At 49.2% G+C, this 22,525-nt stretch overlaps 1 protein-coding gene across 1 annotated transcript in view; it reads left to right on the top strand.

Annotated features, from left to right (window-relative positions):
- The window catches only part of LOC123743173 (ephrin-A3-like), a 207,172-nt gene extending 185,026 nt beyond the window's left edge, over positions 1-22,146 (top strand). The window contains exons 4-5 of the mRNA XM_045718917.1: positions 8,408-8,485; positions 21,347-22,146. Of these exons, the coding sequence (XP_045574873.1) occupies positions 8,408-8,485; positions 21,347-21,465 (197 nt within the window). The 3' untranslated portion in view covers positions 21,466-22,146. The remainder of the gene's footprint in view (positions 1-8,407; positions 8,486-21,346) is intronic.
- The last annotated feature ends 379 nt before the right edge of the window (positions 22,147-22,525 follow it).

Raw genomic sequence — 22,525 nt, 5'->3', positions numbered from 1 at the left:
TCCTCCCCTGTTTCTGTCTCTGTCCTCCCCTGTTTCTGTCTCTGTCCTTCCCTGTTTCTGTCTCTGTCCTTCCCTGTTTCTGCCTCTGTCCTTCCCTGTTTCTGTCTCTGTCCTTCTCTGTTTCTGTCTCTGTCCTTCCCTGTTTCTGCCTCTGTTCTCCCCTGTTTCTGTCTCTGTCCTTCCCTGTTTCTGTCTCTGTCCTCCCCTGTTTCTGTCTCTGTCCTTCCCTGTTTCTGTCTCTGTCCTTCCCTGTTTCTGCCTCTGTCCTTCCCTGTTTCTGTCTCTGTCCTTCCCTGTTTCTGTCTCTGTCCTCCCCTGTTTCTGTCTCTGTCCTCCCCTGTTTCTGTCTCTGTCCTTCCCTGTTTCTGTCTCTGTCGTTCCCTGTTTCTGCCTCTGTCCTTCCCTGTTTCTGTCTCTGTCCTTCTCTGTTTCTGTCTCTGTCCTCCCCTGTTTCTGTCTCTGTCCTTCCCTGTTTCTGTCTCTGTCCTTCCCTGTTTCTGCCTCTGTCCTTCCCTGTTTCTGTCTCTGTCCTTCTCTGTTTCTGTCTCTGTCCTCCCCTGTTTCTTCCTCTGTCCTCCCCTGTTTCTGTCTCTGTCCTCCCCTGTTTCTGTCTCTGTCCTTCCCTGTTTCTGTCTCTGTTCTTCCCTGTTTCTGCCTCTGTCCTCCCCTGTTTCTGCCTGTCCTCCCCTGTTTCTGTCTCTGTCCTTCCCTGTTTCTGTCTCTGTCCTTCCCTTTTTCTGTCTCTGTCCTCCCCTGTTTCTGCCTTTGTTTTCCTTTTTTCTGTCTCTGTCCTCTCCTGTTTCTGTCTCTGTCCTTCCCTGTTTCTGTCTCTGTTCTTCCCTGTTTCTGCCTCTGTCCTCCCCTGTTTCTGCCTGTCCTCCCCTGTTTCTGTCTCTGTGCTTCCCTGTTTCTGTCTCTGTCCTTCCCTGTTTCTGTCTCTGTCCTCCCCTGTTTCTGCCTCTGTCTTCCCTTTTTCTGTCTCTGTCCTCTCCTGTTTCTGTCTCTGTCCTTCCCTGTTTCTGTCTCTGTCCTTCCCTGTTTCTGTCTCTGTCCTTCCCTGTTTCTGCCTCTGATCTCCCCTGTTTCTGCCTCTGTCTTCCCTGTTTCTGTCTCTGTCCTCTCCTGTTTCTGTCTCTGTCCTTCCCTGTTTCTGTCTCTGTCCTTCCCTGTTTCTGCCTCTGTCTTCCCTGTTTCTGTCTCTGTCCTTCCCTGTTTCTGCCTCTGTCCTCCCCTGTTTCTGCCTCCGTCCTCCCCTGTTTCTGTCTCTGTCCTCCCCTGTTTCGGTCTCTGTCCTTCCCTGTTTCTGCCTCTGTCTTCCCTGTTTCTGTCTCTGTTCTTCCCTGTTTCTGCCTCTGTCCTCCCCTGTTTCTGTCTCTGTCCTCCCCTGTTTCTGTCTCTGTCCTTCCCTGTTTCTGTCTCTGTCCTTCCCTGTTTCTGCCTCTGTCCTCCCCTGTTTCTGCCTGTCCTCCCCTGTTTCTGTCTCTGTCCTCTCCTGTTTCTGTCTCTGTCCTTCCCTGTTTCTGTCTCTGTCCTCCCCTGTTTCTGCCTCTGACCTCCCCTGTTTCTGCCTGTGACCTCCCCTGTTTCTGCCTCTGACCTCCCCTGTTTCTGCCTCTGTCCTCCCCTGTGTCTGTCTCTGTCTTCCCCTTTTCTGTCTCTGTCCTCTCCTGTTTCTGTCTCTGTCCTTCCCTGTTTCTGTCTCTGTCCTTCCCTGTTTCTGCCTCTGTCTTCCCTGTTTCTGTCTCTGTCCTTCCCTGTGTCTGCCTCTGTCCTCCCCTGTTTATGTCTCTGTCTTTCCTTTTTCTGTCTCTGTCCTCCCCTGTTTCTGTCTCTGTCCTTCCCTTTTTCTGTCTCTGTCCTCTCCTGTTTCTGTCTCTGTCCTTCCCTGTTTCTGCCTCTGTCCTCCCCTGTTTCTGCCTCTGTCCTCCCCTGTTTCTGTCCTCCCCTGTTTCGGTCTCTGTCCTTCCCTGTTTCTGCCTCTGTTCTCCCCTGTTTCTGTCTCTGTCCTTCTCTGTTTCTGTCTCTGTCCTTTCCTGTTTCTGCCTCTGTTCTCCCCTGTTTCTTTCTCTGTCCTTCTCTGTTTCTGTCTCTGTCCTTCCCTGTTTCTGCCTCTGTCTTTCCCTGTTTCTGCCTCTGTCCTTCCCTGTTTCTGCCTCTGTCCTCCCCTGTTTCTGTCTCTGTCCTCCCCTGTTTCTGTCTCTGTCCTTCCCTGTTTCTGTCTCTGTCGTTCCCTGTTTCTGCCTCTGTCCTTCCCTGTTTCTGTCTCTGTCCTTCTCTGTTTCTGTCTCTGTCCTTCCCTGTTTCTGCCTCTGTTCTCCCCTGTTTCTGTCTCTGTCCTTCCCTGTTTCTGTCTCTGTCCTCCCCTGTTTCTGTCTCTGTCCTTCCCTGTTTCTGTCTCTGTCCTTCCCTGTTTCTGTCTCTGTCCTTCCCTGTTTCTGTCTCTGTCCTTCTCTGTTTCTGTCTCTGTCCTCCCCTGTTTCTTCCTCTGTCCTCCCCTGTTTCTGTCTCTGTCCTCCCCTGTTTCTGTCTCTGTCCTTCCCTGTTTCTGTCTCTGTTCTTCCCTGTTTCTGCCTCTGTCCTCCCCTGTTTCTGCCTGTCCTCCCCTGTTTCTGTCTCTGTCCTTCCCTGTTTCTGTCTCTGTCCTTCCCTTTTTCTGTCTCTGTCCTCCCCTGTTTCTGCCTTTGTTTTCCTTTTTTCTGTCTCTGTCCTCTCCTGTTTCTGTCTCTGTCCTTCCCTGTTTCTGTCTCTGTTCTTCCCTGTTTCTGCCTCTGTCCTCCCCTGTTTCTGCCTGTCCTCCCTGTTTCTGTCTCTGTGCTTCCCTGTTTCTGTCTCTGTCCTTCCCTGTTTCTGTCTCTGTCCTCCCCTGTTTCTGCCTCTGTCTTCCCTTTTTCTGTCTCTGTCCTCTCCTGTTTCTGTCTCTGTCCTTCCCTGTTTCTGTCTCTGTCCTTCCCTGTTTCTGTCTCTGTCCTTCCCTGTTTCTGCCTCTGATCTCCCCTGTTTCTGCCTCTGTCTTCCCTGTTTCTGTCTCTGTCCTCTCCTGTTTCTGTCTCTGTCCTTCCCTGTTTCTGTCTCTGTCCTTCCCTGTTTCTGCCTCTGTCTTCCCTGTTTCTGTCTCTGTCCTTCCCTGTTTCTGCCTCTGTCCTCCCCTGTTTCTGCCTCCGTCCTCCCCTGTTTCTGTCTCTGTCCTCCCCTGTTTCGGTCTCTGTCCTTCCCTGTTTCTGCCTCTGTCTTCCCTGTTTCTGTCTCTGTTCTTCCCTGTTTCTGCCTCTGTCCTCCCCTGTTTCTGCCTCTGTCCTCCCCTGTTTCTGTCTCTGTCCTTCCCTGTTTCTGTCTCTGTCCTTCCCTGTTTCTGCCTCTGTCCTCCCCTGTTTCTGCCTGTCCTCCCCTGTTTCTGTCTCTGTCCTCTCCTGTTTCTGTCTCTGTCCTTCCCTGTTTCTGTCTCTGTCCTTCCCTGTTTCTGCCTCTGACCTCCCCTGTTTCTGCCTCTGACCTCCCCTGTTTCTGCCTCTGACCTCCCCTGTTTCTGCCTCTGTCCTCCCCTGTGTCTGTCTCTGTCTTCCCTTTTTCTGTCTCTGTCCTCTCCTGTTTCTGTCTCTGTCCTTCCCTGTTTCTGTCTCTGTCCTTCCCTGTTTCTGCCTCTGTCTTCCCTGTTTCTGTCTCTGTCCTTCCCTGTTTCTGCCTCTGTCCTCCCCTGTTTCTGCCTCTGTCCTCCCCTGTTTCTGTCCTCCCCTGTTTCGGTCTCTGTCCTTCCCTGTTTCTGCCTCTGTTCTCCCCTGTTTCTGTCTCTGTCCTTCTCTGTTTCTGTCTCTGTCCTTCCCTGTTTCTGCCTCTGTTCTCCCCTGTTTCTTTCTCTGTCCTTCTCTGTTTCTGTCTCTGTCCTTCCCTGTTTCTGCCTCTGTCTTTCCCTGTTTCTGCCTCTGTCCTTCCCTGTTTCTGCCTCTGTCCTCTCCTGTTTCTGTCTCTGTCCTCCCCTGTTTCTGTCTCTGTCCTTCCCTGTTTCTGTCTCTGTCCTTCTCTGTTTCTGTCTCTGTCCTTCCCTGTTTCTGCCTCTGTTCTCCCCTGTTTCTGTCTCTGTCCTTCCCTGTTTCTGTCTCTGTCCTCCCCTGTTTCTGTCTCTGTCCTCCCCTGTTTCTGCCTGTCCTCCCCTGTTTCTGTCTCTGTCCTTCCCTGTTTCTGTCTCTGTCCTCCCCTGTTTCTGCCTTTGTTTTCCTTTTTTCTGTCTCTGTTCTCCCCTGTTTCTGTCTCTGTCCTTCTCTGTTTCTGTCTCTGTCCTTCCCTGTTTCTGCCTCTCTTCTCCCCTGTTTCTTTCTCTGTCCTTCTCTGTTTCTGTCTCTGTCCTTCCCTGTTTCTGCCTCTGTCTTTCCCTGTTTCTGCCTCTGTCCTTCCCTGTTTCTGCCTCTGTCCTCCCCTGTTTCTGTCTCTGTCCTCCCCTGTTTCTGTCTCTGTCCTTCCCTGTTTCTGTCTCTGTCCTTCCCTGTTTCTGCCTCTGTCCTTCCCTGTTTCTGTCTCTGTCCTTCCCTGTTTCTGTCTCTGTCCTCCCCTGTTTCTGTCTCTGTCCTTCCCTGTTTCTGTCTCTGTGCTTCCCTGTTTCTGCCTCTGTCCTTCCCTGTTTCTGTCTCTGTCCTTCCCTGTTTCTGCCTCTGTTCTCCCCTGTTTCTGTCTCTATCCTCCCCTATTTCTGCCTCTGTCCTTCCCTGTTTCTGCCTCTGTCCTTCCCTGTTTCTGTCTCTGTCCTTCTCTGTTTCTGTCTCTGTCCTCCCCTGTTTCTGCCTCTGTCCTCCCCTGTTTCTGTCTCTGTCCTCCCCTGTTTCTGTCTCTGTCTTTCCCTGTTTCTGTCTCTGTTCTTCCCTGTTTCTGCCTCTGTCCTCCCCTGTTTCTGCCTGTCCTCCCCTGTTTCTGTCTCTGTCCTTCCCTGTTTCGGTCTCTGTCCTTCCCTGTTTCTGCCTCTGTTCTCCCCTGTTTCTGTCTCTGTCCTTCCCTGTTTCTGTCTCTGTCCTCCCCTGTTTCTGCCTCTGTCTTCCCTTTTTCTGTCTCTGTCCTCTCCTGTTTCTGTCTCTGTCCTTCCCTGTTTCTGTCTCTGTCCTTCCCTGTTTCTGTCTCTGTCCTTCCCTGTTTCTGCCTCTGTCCTTCCCTGTTTCTGCGTCTGTCTTTCACTGTTTCTGCCTCTGTCCTTCCCTGTTTCTGCCTCTGTCCTCCCCTGTTTCTGTCTCTGTCCTCCCCTGTTTCTGTCTCTGTCCTCCCCTGTTTCTGTCTCTGTCCATCCCTGTTTCTGTCTCTGTCCTTCCCTGTTTCTGCCTCTGTCCTCCCCTGTTTCTGTCTCTGTCCTTCCCTGTTTCTGTCTCTGTCCTTCCCTGTTTCTGCCTCTGTCCTCCCCTGTTTCTGTCTCTGTCCTCCCCTGTTTCTGTCTCTGTTCTTCCCTGTTTCTGTCTCTGTCCTCCCCTGTTTTTGTCTCTGTTCTTCCCTGTTTCTGCCTCTGTCCTCCCCTGTTTCTGTCTCTGTCCTCCCCTGTTTTTGTCTCTGTCCTCCCCTGTTTCTGCCTCTGTCCTCCCCTGTTTCTGTCTCTGTCTTCCCTGTTTCTGTCTCTGTCCTCCCCTGTTTTTGTCTCTGTCCTCCCCTGTTTCTGCCTCTGTCCTCCCCTGTTTCTGTCTCTGTTCTTCCCTGTTTCTGTCTCTGTCCTTCCCTGTTTCTGCCTCTGTCCTCCCCTGTTTTTGTCTCTGTTCTTCCCTGTTTCTGCCTCTGTCTTCCCTGATTCTGTCTCTGTCCTTCCCTGTTTCTGCCTCTGTCCTCCCCTGTTTCTGCCTCTGTCCTCCCCTGTTTCTGTCTCTGTCCTCCCCTGTTTCGGTCTCTGTCCTTCCCTGTTTCTGCCTCTGTTCTCCCCTGTTTCTGTCTCTGTCCTTCCCTGTTTCTGCCTCTGTTCTCCCCTGTTTCTGTCTCTGTCCTTCTCTGTTTCTGTCTCTGTCCTTCCCTGTTTCTGTCTCTGTTCTCCCCTGTTTCTGTCTCTGTCCTTCTCTGTTTCTGTCTCTGTTCTCCCCTGTTTCTGTCTCTATCCTCCCCTGTTTCTGTCTCTGTCCTTCCCTGTTTCTGTCTCTGTACTTCCCTGTCTCTGTCCTTCCCTGTTTCTACCTGTCCTCCCCTGTTTCTGTCTCTGTCCTTCCCTGTTTCTGTCTCCGTCCTCCCCTGTTTCTGCCTGTCTTCCCTGTTTCTGTCTCTGTCCTTCCCTGTTTCTGTCTCTGTCCTTCCCTGTTTCTGTCTCTGTCCTTCCCTGTTTCTGTCTCTGTCCTCCCCTGTTTCTGTCTCTGTCCTTCCCTGTTTCTGTCTCTGTACTTCCCTGTCTCTGTCCTTCCCTGTTTCTGCCTCTGTTCTCCCCTGTTTCTGTCTCTGTCCTTCTCTGTTTCTGTCTCTGTCCTTCCCTGTTTCTGCCTCTGTTCTTCCCTGTTTCTGTCTCTGTCCTCCCCTGTTTTTGTCTCTGTTCTTCCCTGTTTCTGCCTCTGTCCTCCCCTGTTTCTGTCTCTGTCCTCCCCTGTTTCTGGCTCTGTCCTTCCCTGTTTCTGTCTCTGTCCTCCCCTGTTTCTGCCCTGGACATTCATGCACATGAATACACACCTCTCCTCCCCATCTCTCTATCTCATTCTCTCTCTCATTCTCTCGCTCTCATTCTCTCTCTCTCAATCTCATTCTCTCTCTCATTCTCTCTCTCATCTCTCTCTCTCAATTTCAATTTTCAATTTAAGGTGATTTATTGGCATGGGAAGCATGTGTGCATTGCCAAAGCAAGTGAAATAGATAATAAACAAAAGTTAAATAAATAATAATCAATGAACAGAAGTTCCAAAATAATAGAGACATTTCAATTGTCATATTATGTCTATATACAGTGTTGTAACGATGAGCAAATAGTTAAAGTACAAAAGGGAAAATAAATCCACATAAATATGGGTTGTATTTACAATGGTGTTTGTTCTTCACTGGTTGACCTTTTCTTGTGGCAACAGGTCACAGATCTTACTGCTGTGATGGCACACTGTGGTATTTACCCCTGTAGATATGGGAGTTTATCAAAATTGGGTTTGTTTTGGAATTCTTTGTGGGTCTGTGTAATCTGAGGGAAATATGTGTCTCTAATATGGTCATACATTTGGCAGGAGGTTAGGAAGTGCAGCTCAGTTTCCACCTCATTTTGTGGGCAGTGTGCACATAGCCTGTCTTCTCTTGAGAGCCATGTCTGCCTACGGCAGCCTTTCTCAATAGCAAGGCAATGCTCACTGAGTCTGTACATAGTCAAAGTCTGGGTCAGTCACAGTGGCCAGGTATTCTGCCACTGTGTACTCTCTGTTTCAAGTAATTATCTTTTTGTTTTCTCATGATTTTGTTGCTGTCCTGGGGCTCTGTGGGGTCTGTTTGAGTTTGTGAACAGAGCCCCAGGACCAGCTTGCTTAGGGGACTCTTCTCCAGGTTCATCTCTCTGCAGGTGATGGCTTTGTTATGGAAGGTTTGGGAATCGCTTCCTTTTAGGTGGTTGTAGAATTTAACGTCTCTTTTCTGGATTTTGATAATTAGCAGGTATTGCCTAATTCTGCTCTGCATGCATTATTTGGTGTTTTACGTTGTACACTGAGGATTTTTTAGCAGAATTCTGCATGCAGAGTTTCTCTCGTTCTCCCTCTCACAGGGCTGATGGTGGTGTTAAATCATGTCATTCTGTTGGCTCGGGGGGCTATGTTAACCCCTGCTCCTTCTCCATGTCTCTCTTTCCCTGCCCCCCCCTCTCTCTGTATTTCCCTCTCTCTCTGTGTCAGTGAGACTGTAATGTGAAGCCTGTGAAGCCTGTTGGCTCGGGGGCTGTTTTAACCCTCCCTCCCAGTGTACATTGGCTCGAGGGGCCCAGTGGACTCCACCAGTGTGTAACAGACGTCCACAGCCTTAGCCCTCATACTGCTCACTGCTCCACTGCAACACACTCTGTCTCTGGCTGGGCTCATCTCTGGATGCCACACTTACCAGTCCAGGGAACAGTGTATTTGGAGGGGGAGAGTAGCTACTGCAGGTCAACGTAATGATAAGTTAAGTGTGGGTAAATGTAGGTAAGGCGCAGTGTTAAGTGATGTGTTTAGGAGTTTGTTGTGGAAGTCGTTACCATGGCTGTAGTCCAGGCCTTCAAGGCACATCTGTACCCTTACATAGAGGTGTGTCTATATGACTTCAATATGACTTCTCTCTTAATCACTGTCTAATCATTATCTCTGTCTCTCTCTCTCTCTCTCTCTCTCTCTGTCCCTCTCTCTCTCTGTCTCTCTCTCTCTCTCTCTCTCTCTCTCTCTCTCTCTCTCCTCCCTCCCTCTCTCTCTCTCTCTCTCTCTCTCTCTCTCTTCTCTTTTTTCTCTCTCTCCTTCCTCTCTCTCTCTCTCAGTGTCTGATGTTAATGTAGAACCAGGACATCCAGAAACAGACTACACACTCAGACCAGACATCAAAATCCAGGACATTGGTGAGTCACACACACATCAAGTTGACGTCACAATCTGATGCTAAGCCAAGTTGGACTGGCTGCCATTTCCTTCATAAAGGTGTGATATGTCCTGCTGTGATGGAGCCAATACAATACAGTGTTGTTTTGGTAGATGCTGTACATCCCAGTCATAGCTAGCCTGCTGCAGACTCATAAATCTGTGTGTCTGTGTGTGTGTGTGTGTATATGTGTATGTGTGTGTGTGTGTGTGTGTGTGTGTGTGTGTGTGTGTGTGTGTGTGTGTGTGTGTGTGTGTGTGTGTGTGTGTGTGCGTGTGTGTGTGTGTGTGTGTGCTCCTAGAGGTAGGTGATAACAGGCACATCGAAAGGGTCAGAGGTCAAATAGATCAGTTATGACATCCCTCCCTCATCGCTCCTTTCCCACCGCCCTCCCCTCCCTCATCCCTCCTTTCCCACCGCCCTCTCCTCCCTCATCCCTCCTTTCCCACCGCCCTCCCCTCCCTCATCCCTCCTTTCCCACCGCCCTCTCCTCCCTCATCCCTCCTTTCCCACCGCCCTCTCCTCCCTCATCCCTCCTTTCCCACCGCCCTCCTCCCTCATCCCTCCTTTCCCACCGCCCTCCCCTCCCTCATCCCTCCTTTCCCACCGCCCTCTCCTCCCTCATCCCTCCTTTCCCACCGCCCTCTCCTCCCTCATCCCTCCTTTCCCACCGCCTCTCCTCCCTCATCCCTCCTTTCCCACCGCCCTCTCCTCCCTCATCCCTCCTTTCCCACCGCCCTCTCCTCCCTCATCCCTCCTTTCCCACCGCCCTCTCCTCCCTCATCCCTCCTTTCCCACCGCCTCTCCTCCCTCATCCCTCCTTTCCCACCGCCCTCTCCTCCCTCATCCCTCCTTTCCCACCGCCCTCTCCTCCCTCATCCCTCCTTTCCCACCGCCCTCTCCTCCCTCATCCCTCCTTTCCTACTGCCCTCTCCTCCCTCATCCCTCCTTTCCCTCCTCCCTCATCCCTCCTTTCCCACTGTCCTCCCCTCCCTCATCCCTCCTTTCCCACCGTCCTCCTTCCCTCATCCCTCCTTTCCCACCGCCCTCCCTCCCTCATCCCTCCTTGCCCACCGCCCTCCCCTCCCTCATCCCTCCTTTCCCACCGCCCTCCCCTCTCTCATCCCTCCTTTCCCACCGCCCTCCCCTCCCTCATCCTTCCTTTCTCACCGCCCTCTCCTCCCTCATCCCTCCTTTCCCACCGCCCTCCCCTCCCTCATCCTTCCTTTCTCACCGCCCTGCCCTCCCTCATCCTTCCTTTCTCACCGCCCTCCCCTCCCTCATCCCTCCTTTCCCACCGCCCTCCCTCCCTCATCCCTCCTTTCCCACCGCCCTCCCCTCCCTCATCCCTCCTTTCCCACCGCCCTCCCTCCCTCATCCCTCCTTTCCCACCGCCCTCCCCTCCCTCATCCTTCCTTTCTCACCGTCCTGCCCTCCCTCATCCCTCCTTTCCCACCGCCCTCCCCTCCGCATCCCTCCTTTCCCACCTCCCTCATCCCTCCTTTCCCACTGTCCCCCCTCCCTCATCCCTCCTTTCCCACTGTCCTCCCCTCCCTCATCCCTCCTTTCCCACTGTCCTCCCCTCCCTCATCCCTCCTTTCCCACTGTCCTCCCCTCCCTCATCCCTCCTTTCTCACAGTCCTCCCCTCCCTCATCCCTCCTTTCCCACCATCCCATGCTCACCCCTGTCCTCCTTTCCTCTCCTCATTCCTCCTCCTAGAACATTACAGATTAGGAGACAGCTACCTCTACTGTTCACCCTCATGTCTTCCTCATTCCTCCTCCTAGAACATTACAGATTAGGAGACAGCTACCTCTACTGTTCACCCTCATGTCTTCCTCATTCCTCCTCCTAGAACATTACAGATTAGGAGACAGCTACCTCTACTGTTCACCCTCCTGTCTTCCTCATTCCTCCTCCTAGAACATTACAGATTAGGAGACAGCTACCTCTACTGTTCACCCTCCTGTCTTCCTCATTCCTCCTCCTAGAACATTACAGATTAGGAGACAGCTACCTCTACTGTTCACCCTCATGTCTTCCTCATTCCTCCTCCTAGAACATTACAGATTAGGAGACAGCTACCTCTACTGTTCACCCTCATGTCTTCCTCATTCCTCCTCCTAGAACATTACAGATTAGGAGACAGCTACCTCTACTGTTCACCCTCATGTCTTCCTCATTCCTCCTCCTACTGTATGGTCCTGTCTCTAATCACCTGTTTCTGTCTGTTTGAGTCTCTTCCTCATTCTTTCCTTTGCCATTTAACTATCCCTCTCCCTCCCTCGCTTTTTCTACTTCTGTCTTTCTCTGTTTCAGCGTATCTCAGTCTCTCATTTCAGGTTCAACACCATCTCTCTCTGACACCTCTACCACCCTTTCTCTCTGGCACCTCTACCACCCTCCCATCTCTGACACCTCTACCCCCTCTCTCTCTCTGACACCTCTACCACCCTCTCTCTCTGACACCTCTACCACCCTCCCCCTCTGACACCTCTACCCCCTCTCTCTCTGACACCTCTACCACCCTCCCTCTGACACCTCTACCCCCTCTCTCTCTGACACCTCTACCACCCTCTCTCTGACACCTCTACCCCTCTCTCTCTGACACCTCTACCACCCTCCCTCTCTGACACCTCTACCCCTCTCTCTCTCTGACACCTCTACCACCCTCGCTCTGACACCTCTACCCCCTCTCTCTCTGACACCTCTACCACCCTCTCTCTCTGACACCTCTACCCCCTCTCTCTCTGACACCTCTACCACCCTCCCCTCTGACACCTCTACCCCCTCTCTCTCTGACACCTCTACCACCCTCTCTCTGACACCTCTACCCCTCTCTCTCTCTGACACCTCTACCCCCTCTCTCTCTGACACCTCTACCACCCTCCCTCTGACACCTCTACCCCTCTCTCTCTGACACCTCTACCACCCTCTCTCTGACACCTCTACCCCCTCTCTCTCTCTGACACCTCTACCCCCTCTCTCTCTCTGACACCTCTACCCCCTCTCTCTCTGACACCTCTACCACCCTCTATCTTTATTGGTATGGGAAACATATGTTTACTTTGCCAAAGCAAGTGAAATAGATAATAAACAAAAGTGAAATAAACAATACAAATCAACAGTAAACATTATACTCCAAAATAAAATAATAAAAACATTTCAAATGTCATATTATGTGCAAATAATATCTCTCTGACACCTCTAAAACCATCTCTCTCGTGCTCTCTGTTTCTCCGTCTATCTCGCTTGGCCTGTCACTCCTCTCTCTCTCTCACTGTTCTGTCTGTTATGTGCTGGGTCCTGGCAGCAGTTCTCTGTATTACAGCACTTCACTAATCAGAACATTATTATAATCACTGTGAAACACGGGCCCTACACACACACACACACACACACACACACACACACACACACACACACACACACACACACACACACACACACACACACACACACACACACACACACACACACACACACACACACACACACACACACACACACACACACACACACACACACAGAGCTCAATACAGATCTGTTTGATTAGTACGACATGGAGTTTAGCTGAGCAGAACGCTCTACAAGCTCATTTTGCAATCCCTCTCTCCTTCCCTATATCCTTCTCTCTCTCCTTCCCTCTATCCTTCTCTCTCTCTCTCCTTCCCTCTATCCTTCTCTCTCTCCTTCCATATATCCTTCTCTCTCTCTCCTTCCCTCTATCCTTCTCTCTTTCTCCTTCCATATATCCTTCTTTCTCTCTCCTTCCCTCTATCCTTCTCTCTCTCTCTCCTTCCCTCTATCCTTCTCTCTCTCTCCTTCCATATATCCTTCTCTCTCTCTCCTTCCCTCTATCCTTCTCTCGCTCTCCTTCCCTCTATCCTTCTCTCTTTCTCCTTCCATATATCCTTCTTTCTCTCTCCTTCCCTCTATCCTTCTCTCTCTCTCTCCTTCCCTCTATCCTTCTCTCGCTCTCCTTCCCTCTATCCTTCTCTCGCTCTCCTTCCGTCCTTGTCTTTCTCTTTCTCCTCCCTTCTCGGTCCCTCTCAGTGCTATTTCAGGGGGCTACCCACTTGAATTAGTGTCGGCTGCAAATCAGCCCCCCACACATGCCCCTCTGCATCTTGTATTAAATTAAATTTCAATCTATTTCTCCTTCAGATGTAATGGTGTGAGCAGGTCCCTGTACGCCCATAAAGATACAACCAAATGCCTCAGTAAGAGATGATGCAGCAGAATGTACAGTAGGCCTATAACATGCACTTCATTATAGCATTAGCATGTCATGCTAATTAACAGCAGAAATAGCCTTGGGGTTAGCTTCTTGTTAGCCACATAAAAAGCCACAGGACCTGACCAAGAAAAAACCCAGACTCCCCCTCCCCTAGATCACAGAGTTTTTCTGTGCAGGTCATCTGGAAAACCTCCTGGCCCTGCATTGTGAAAGCCGTGAGGACTGTTACTGAGGTAACATTAACATATTAAACAATCTATTAGCATCCAGTTGGTATTAGCATCAATGCACTGATTAACCATCAAAAAGAATGTTGGCAACGTTTGGCTAATTAGTGTCGGTGTTGCACAATAGCATCTAATCAGCATCCAGTGGCTCTAATTCATTAGTGTTAGCATGTTTACGCTAATTAGCTGTGAGTTTGCCACACACGCACACATACACACGCATGCACACACAAACACACACACAGTACCCTGAGGAGCAGTGAGTTCAGTTTTAGTGACAGATGCGTTAGTATCATTGTATCTAGTGTTGACATCTCAAACAGTAAATCAGTATAGCATTATCTTGCTAATCACTCCATAGCATCAGGCTGATTGGTAATGATGCTAGCATCAGTGATAGGATGAACTATTATCAATATTGACACAGTCTCTCCTCCTGCCTCTTTCAGTCTGACTCAAACACACACACACACACACACACACACACACACACACACACACACACACACACACACACACACACACACACACACACACACACACACACACACACACACACACACACACACACACACGGCCACGACCAGATATCCATCTGAAGGAGAGCAGGAGCATAAACGAATCAAGAGGAATTGATTAGTTGTTCTTTCTAAGCGGCTCCAAGCAGCAGCTCTAGATGGCTGCCAGTGGACTTCAGGTCTCTACAGCCAATAGATTAGATGACCTCTGGTAGCAGACAGAGAGAAGGGAGAAGGGAGAAGACCCAGACCACTCTGCCATTCTGCTAGTGTTCCTCAACCCGTGGCACATCTCAAATGATCCTTTTAATCTATTCTCCGTAATCCTCCACAGAGCATGGACAACAGAAGCAGAGTCTAACTCTAGTCCAACTCTAAAGGACTGATCATGTCTGTTTCAAGTCTCCCAGCTGGCTGCACCAGTCAGACCACTAACACTGCCCCCTGCTGACCTCTGGTGGTCACTACACACACTGCAGCACAATGACCAATGTCTGTTAGGATGTGTGGGTTGACTCATGACCTGCAGTCCCTATGGGTTATATTCGCGGGGCAGACGGGCTTAGGGTCAATAAATATTGTGTGGATGAAGAGCGGGTGGGTTGAATAAAGATTAAACAATCCATAAAAAATGCATAAATGTATCATTCTTGTGCAATTCATATGTGTAGGCAACATTTAGAAAAAAAATGACTAAAATTTAGTTTTTTCTTTCATTATTTGTATCTGGCGTGTTATGTAGTGAAGTAGTTAGAGGATGATAGCAGTGTCGGCTGTGTTATGTGGTGATGTAGTTAGAGGATGATAGCAGTGTCGGCTGTGTTATGTGGTGATGTAGTTAGAGGATGATAGCAGTGTCGGCTGTGTTATGTGGTGAAGTAGTTAGAGGATGATAGCAGTGTCGGCTATGTTATGTGATGATGTAGTTAGAGGATGATAGCAGTGTCGGCTGTGTTATGTGGTGTTGTAGTTTGAGGATGATAGCAGTGTCGGCTATGTTATGTGATGATGTAGTTAGAGGATGATAGCAGTGTTGGCTGTGTTATGTGGTGAAATAGTTAGAGGATGAAAGCAGTGTCGGCTGTGTTATGTGTGATGACGGTGAGGCGCTATCCAAATTCAACAGTCACTTTACAGGGATTTCAAAATTGCATGGGAACTGTAGGCTACTGTTCAGATGGGTTTAATGGAATAGGAGTCTGACATCTGGACACTGACTGTAGGTCTATAACCTCTCAAAGAGCCTAATCTAATATTAACTCCTGCACTATTAACCATTTCTTGCAGTAAAATTATACACCAAATGTACATTTTTACTTGAACAGGAGTGGAGAAATATGATGTATTTCTTTCAGCATCTTGAGAGAATGAATGCTTGGTTCGGGACTGTCTGTGAAGGTGCTATCTTTATTAGCATCATAAAGCTGACACTAGTCTATTTCAATCACATCAAATGTGCATCCAATCCGAACTGAAATCTTATCAGAAACATGTTGGGTAGTTTTCACAGCTTTTACTTTCCTTCAACTGAAATGTGTCTTCCGCATTTAACCCAACCCCTCTGAATCAGAGAGGTGCAGAGGGCTGCCTTAATCAACATAGCTGTGCTACGAAGGCTCATAGGGGTGTTATGACACCTCATAGGGGTGGCGTAGCACAGGGTGCTCAGATAGCCAATGGTTAGGTGATCACATGGTCCTCATGGAAGACCAGGTGTGTTTACAAACAGCGTCACAGTGATATGGTTCATCTGTCACACACCTTACATAACCAGGGATGGAGCACGTACAGACACACACACAATAACACACACTAACCCCTATTGGTGTCTGAGCTGTCTCATGGCTCTCTGATGAATCATTATTACAGACGACACGTCCGATGTGTGTGTGACCTGGGGTTTGACCCCAGAGTGCGTGCAAAGATTAAGGTGTGTCACACCCGCCTACACACAGTAACACAGGGAGACAAACACAACAAACCCTTGTGCAACATACAGTATACTCACGTTCATGGAGGCGTGTGTGTGTGTGTGTGTGACAGGTACACACTCCAAAACTGGTTCTTTCAGATTCTCCACATCCACAGTATCTGGCACCGCCATAACAAGGTTCTGTCGCCGGGTCGAAAAAACAGAGTGTTCTCACCTCTTTCCCTCAAACACACACACACACGCACACGCACACACACACACACACACACACACACACACACACACACACACACACACACACACACACACACACACACAAGCACACACACACACACACACACACCACGGTCACAGAAGGGTCGAACTGTTTCTAACCTCAGTCACAGCACAGTCAGGATGTTGCATCATGTAGCTTATTAAGGGAGAGGAGGTGTGGATGTTTACAACACAACCACTACAGAACATCAACACATGTTTTCTCATGGCGTACAAACAAAATGGCCCCACTATTCCCTGTATAGTGTACCCCTTCCCCTGTATCCTGTATAGTGTACCCCTTCCCCTGTATCCTGTATAGTGTACCGCTTCCCCTGTATCCTGTATAGTGTACCCCTTCCCCTGTATCCTGTATAGTGTACCCCTTTCCCTGTATCCTGTATAGTGTACCCCTTTCCCTGTATCCTGTATAGTGTACCCCTTCCCCTGTATCCTGTATTGTGTACCCCTTCCCTTGTATCCTGTATAGTGTACCCCTTCCCCTGTATCCTGTATAGTGTACCCCTTCCCCTGTATCCTGTATAGTGTACCCCTTTCCCTGTATCCTGTATAGTGTACCCCTTTCCCTGTATCCTGTATAGTGTACCCCTTCCCCTGTATCCTGTATTGTGTACCCCTTCCCTTGTATCCTGTATAGTGTACCCCTTCCCCTGTATCCTGTATAGTGTACCCCTTCCCCTGTATCCTGTATTGTGTACCCCTTCTCTTGTATCCTGTATAGTGTACCCCTTCCCCTGTATCCTGTATAGTGTACCCCTTTCCCTGTATCCTGTATAGTGTACCCCTTCCCCTGTATCCTGTATAGTGTACCCCTTCCCCTGTATCCTGTATAGAGTACCCCTTCCCCTGTATCCTGTATAGTGTACCGCTTCCCCTGTATCCTGTATAGTGTACCCCTTCCCCTGTATCCTGTATAGTGTACCCCTTCCCCTGTATCCTGTATAGTGTACCCCTTCCCCTGTATCCTGTATAGTGTACCCCTTCCCCTGTATCCTGTATAGTGTACCCCTTTCCCTGTATCCTGTATAGTGTACCCCTTCCCCTGTATCCTGTAAAGTGTACCCCTTCCCCTGTATCCTGTATAGTGTACCCCTTTCCCTGTATCCTGTATAGTGTACCCCTTCCCCTGTATCCTGTATAGTGTACCCCTTCCCCTGTATCCTGTATAGTGTACCCCTTCCCCTGTATCCTGTATAGTGTACCCCTTCCTCTGTATCCTGTATAGTGTACCCCTTCCCCTGTATCCTGTATAGTGTACCCCTTCCCCTGTATCCTATATAGTGTACCCCTTCCCCTGTATCCTGTATAGTGTACCCCTTCCCCTGTATCCTGTATAGTGTACCCCTTCCCCTGTATCCTGTATAGTGTACCCCTTCCCCTGTATCCTGTATAGTGTACCCCTTCCCCTGTATCCTGTATAGTGTACCCCTTCCCCTGTATCCTATATAGTGTACCCCTTCCCCTGTATCCTGTATAGTGTACCCCTTTCCCTGTATCCTGTATAGTGTACCCCTTCCCCTGTATCCTGTATAGTGCACTACTTTGGGCCAGGGCTCTTGTCTAAAGTAGTGCACTATACAGGGAATAGGGGCCATTCAGAAGCAGCCATGGTGTCAGCCACCAGTCTGATGTTCTGGGAAAACACAGAGAAAAGAAGTAGTTGTATTATATAGACTGAACTGTGGCCTACAGCATCCCTCCCATCTCATGAATCAAGTCCACATAAAACGAAGGGTGTGTTACTCTGTCTGAGCGTGTACCTGGACACACCTTCTTCTTTTCCTAGCCTGAGCCCATGTGTACGCATCATCACCACACAGACCAGACTATAGGAGCTATTTCTAGTCCTGGGCCAGGTGTACCTGTGTCTGTGTACGTGTGTCTGTGCTTTGATGTGTGTGTGTGGCAGTGTGTGGCAGAGTCACGGTGTGTCATTATAATCAGACTATAGACTTACTTCAGTAATGGAGACACATTGTGTTCATTCTCTCTGTCATGCTGATGCACTGTTTTTATAATAGACAGCTTAGAGGGTTAGTGTGTGTGAGTGTTGACTACACTGGTTCCTCTCTGTCTCAGAGTGTTAGTGTGTGTGAGTGTTGACTACACTGGTTCCTCTCTGTCTCAGAGTGTTAGTGTGTGTGAGTGTTGACTACACTGGTTCCTCTCTGTCTCAGAGTGTTAGTGTGTGTGTGTGTGTGTGTGTGTGTGTGTGTGTGTGTGTGTGTGTGTGTGTGTGTGTGTGTGTGTGTGTGAGAGAGAAGTGTTTCACCTCTGTCTCGCTGTCAGTGGGTGTTGTACTATTAGCTTTTATTAGCCAAATATTATTTCACTAGAGCCTCTCTTCTCTCTCAGTAGCTAAGAGAGGAGGCTACAGTTTATACACACAGTGGGTAGATGATCCCTGGTCACCCACTGTTCTTCAGGCTATGGCAGGTTACCACTGCTCTTCAGGCTATGGCAGTTTACCACTGTTCTTCAGGCTATGGCAGTTTACCACTGTTCTTCAGGCTATGGCAGGTTACCACTGTTCTTCAGGCTATGGCAGGTTACCACTGTTCTTCAGGCTATGGCAGGTTACCACTGTTCTTCAGGCTATGGCAGGTTACCACTGTTCTTCAGGCTATGGCAGGTTACCACTGTTCTTCAGGCTATGGCAGGTTACCACTGTTCTTCAGGCTATGGCAGGTTACCACTGTTCTTCAGGGTATGGCAGGTTACCACTGTTCTTCAGGCTATGGCAGGTTACCACTGTTCTTCAGGCTATGGCAGGATACCACTGTTCTTCAGGCTATGGCAGGATACCACTGTTCTTCAGGCTATGGCAGGTTACCACTGTTCTTCAGGCTATGGCAGGTTACCACTGTTCTTCAGGCTATGGCAGGTTACCACTGTTCTTCAGGCTATGGCAGGTTACCACTGTTCTTCAGGCTATGGCAGGATACCACTGTTCTTCAGGCTATGGCAGGTTACCACTGTTTCTAATGCTATGGCAGGTTACCACTGTTTCTAATGCTATGGCAGGTTACCACTGTTCTTCAGGCTATGGCAGGTTACCACTGTTCTTCAGGCTATGGCAGGTTACCACTGTTCTTCAGGCTATGGCAGGTTACCACTGTTCTTCAGGCTATGGCAGGTTACCACTGTTCTTCAGGCTATGGCAGGTTACCACTGTTCTTCAGGCTATGGCAGGTTACCACTGTTCTTCAGGCTATGGCAGTTTACCACTGTTCTTCAGGCTATGGCAGGTTACCACTGTTCTTCAGGCTATGGCAGGTTACCACTGTTCTTCAGGCTATGGCAGGTTACCACTGTTTCTAATGCTATGGCAGGTTACCACTGTTCTTCAGGCTATGGCAGGTTACCACTGTTCTTCAGGCTATGGCAGGTTACCACTGTTCTTCAGGCTATGGCAGGATACCACTGTTCTTCAGGCTATGGCAGGTTACCACTGTTCTTCAGGCTATGGCAGGTTACCACTGTTCTTCAGGCTATGGCAGGTTACCACTGTTCTTCAGGCTATGGCAGGTTACCACTGTTCTTCAAGACTATGGCAGGTTACCACTGTTCTTCAGGCTATGGCAGGTTACCACTGTTCTTCAGGCTATGGCAGGTTACCACTGTTCTTCAGGCTATGGCAGGTTACCACTGTTCTTCAGGCTATGGCAGGTTACCACTGTTCTTCAGGCTATGGCAGGTTACCACTGTTCTTCAGGCTATGGCAGGTTACCACTGTTCTTCAGGCTATGGCAGGTTACCACTGTTCTTCAGGCTATGGCAGGTTACCACTGTTCTTCAGGCTATGGCAGGTTACCACTGTTCTTCAGGCTATGGCAGGTTACCACTGTTCTTCAGGCTATGGCAGGTTACCACTGTTCTTCAGGCTATGGCAGGATACCACTGTTCTTCAGGCTATGGCAGGTTACCACTGTTCTTCAGGCTATGGCAGGTTACCACTGTTTCTAATACTATGGCAGGTTACCACTGTTCTTCAGGCTATGGCAGGTTACCACTGTTTCTAATGCTATGGCAGGTTACCACTGTTCTTCAGGCTATGGCAGGTTACCACTGTTCTTCAGGCTATGGCAGGTTACCACTGTTCTTCAGGCTATGGCAGGTTACCACTGTTCTTCAGGCTATGGCAGGTTACTACTGTTCTTCAGGCTATGGCAGGTTACCACTGTTCTTCAGGCTATGGCAGGTTACCACTGTTCTTCAGGCTATGGCAGGTTACCACTGTTCTTCTAATGCTATGGCAGGTTACCACTGTTCTTCAGGCTATGGCAGGTTACCACTGTCTTCTAATGCTATGGCAGGTTACCACTGTTCTTCAGGCTATGGCAGGTTACCACTGTTCTTCAGGCTATGGCAGGTTACCACTGTTCTTCAGGCTATGGCAGGTTACCACTGTTCTTCAGGCTATGGCAGGTTACCACTGTTCTTCAGGCTATGGCAGGTTACCACTGTTCTTCAGGCTATGGCAGGTTACCACTGTTCTTCAGGCTATGGCAGGTTACTACTGTTCTTCAGGCTATGGCAGGTTACCACTGCTCTTCAGGCTATGGCAGGTTACCACTGTTCTTCAGGCTATGGCAGGTTACCACTGTTCTTCAGGCTATGGCAGGTTACCACTGTTCTTCAGGCTATGGCAGGTTACCACTGTTTCTAATGCTATGGCAGGTTACCACTGTTTCTAATGCTATGGCAGGTTACCACTGTTCTTCAGGCTATGGCAGGTTACCACTGTTCTTCAGGCTATGGCAGGATACCACTGTTCTTCAGGCTATGGCAGGTTACCACTGTTTCTAATGCTATGGCAGGTTACCACTGTTTCTAATACTATGGCAGGTTACCACTGTTTCTAATGCTATGGCAGGTTACCGCTGTTTCTAATGCTATGGCAGGTTACCACTGTTTCTAATGCTATGGCAGGTTACCACTGTTTCTAATGCTATGGCAGGTTACCACTGTTTCTAATGCTATGGCAGGTTACCACTGTTCTTCAGGCTATGGCAGGTTACCACTGTTCTTCAGGCTATGGCAGGATACCACTGTTCTTCAGGCTATGGCAGGTTACCACTGTTTCTAATACTATGGCAGGTTACCACTGTTTCTAATGCTATGGCAGGTTACCACTGTTTCTAATGCAATGGCAGGTTACCACTGTTTCTAATGCAATGGCAGGTTACCACTGTTTCTAATGCTATGGCAGGTTACCACTGTTTCTAATGCAATGGCAGGTTACCACTGTTTCTAATGCAATGGCAGGTTACCACTGTTTCTAATGCTATGGCAGGTTACCACTGTTTCTAATGCAATGGCAGGTTACCACTGTTTCTAATGCTATGGCAGGTTACCACTGTTTCTAATGCTATGGCAGGTTACCACTGTTTCTAATGCTATGGCAGGTTACCACTGTTTCTAATGCAATGGCAGGTTACCACTGTTTCTAATGCTATGGCAGGTTACCACTGTTTCTAATGCTATGGCAGGATGCCGGCACCAATTGAACTGGTAGTTGTGCTGTTTACGTCTAATAAAATGATTGCTAATTCTCTCTCTCACTCTCTGTCTCTCTCTCTCTCTCTCTCTCTCTGTCTCTCTCTCTCTCTGTCTCTGTCTGTCTCTCTGTTTCTCTCCATGTAGATGATTTTAACCCTGAGATTCCTAAACTGGAGAAGAGTGTCAGTGGAAGCAGCCCATCCAGGGATCGCCTACTCATCACCATAGCGACGCTCCTTCTCGCTGCCATCACCATCTCCTAGCAACGGCCATCCCATCAGTGTCGCCATGCCAACCAGCAATGGGAGGGCTTGGGCAGGAGGGGTGAAGGATGACGAGGACTGAGGATTTGGGGGAAAGGGGACAGGAGATTAAGGGAACATGGAAAATAGGGAGTTAGAAGACCTTCTGAATGACATTGGTTGACAAGGTGTGTGTGTGTGTGTGTGTGTGTGTGTGTGTGTGTGTGTGTGTGTGTGTTGAGCGGACTGGTGTGAGTGTGTGAAGTGAAGGTGGGAAGTTGGAAGGCTTCTTTGTGTGTGTGTGTGTGTGTGTGTGTGTGTGTGTGTGTGTGTGTGTGTGTGTGTGTGTGTGTGTGTGTGTGTGTGTGTGTGTGTGTGTGTGTGTGTGTGTGTGTGTGCTGCTGCTTAGAAGACGACATTCACACAGAGCATGAAGAGAAGACCTGTTATGACTTTGGACATTGGGCCTGCATGTGTAGGTATGTTTCAGAGTGTGTGTGTCTCAACATGTGGTGGAGGTAGCCTGTTGAAACATGCACACTGCATACAGCATTTATTACAGAGGAGAAGAGGACCTGACTTTCTATTGGAGCAGCTGATCGAAATGAAACACAGTTACGCTTTTTCATGCAATCTGATTGGCTGACACAATTCTCTTCTTAGGGCTAGTTGCCTGTTTCTTGCACCGGAGACTGAACTGATTGAACTTGACTGAAATGAACTGAATTATTGCCTTTTTGTTCTGTCAACTGGATTCAACCAGATCTAGTCTGAATCCCTTCTGTGGAACTGGATCTAGTGGTCCTCCACCCATGTGATCTGGTCTGATCTGGACCGTAGCAGCCTGGTATGAAAAGCCAGTCTGGATCCCGGTTTCTGAACTGGGAAGTGGGACCACCCAGTCTAATGTGAGAGAGGGAGAGGGCGCTACAGTGCTGTATCAGAGTAGTAATATGTGTCAATACAATGACAGCTATAGGTTCCAGGTCAGTGGTTGTATACATTGTTATACACATTGATACAACCTCTGGCTCATAATTAAACCCCCTGGAGACATGTTTGTCCTTTATTCATTCATTCC

The sequence above is a fragment of the Salmo salar genome, chromosome ssa05 (genome assembly GCF_905237065.1).
Source record: "Salmo salar chromosome ssa05, Ssal_v3.1, whole genome shotgun sequence".
In the NCBI taxonomy this organism is placed as follows: Eukaryota; Metazoa; Chordata; class Actinopteri; order Salmoniformes; family Salmonidae; genus Salmo; species Salmo salar.
The sequence above is the reverse complement of the archived record's forward strand: the minus strand, read 5'-3'. Positions and strand labels throughout refer to the sequence as shown.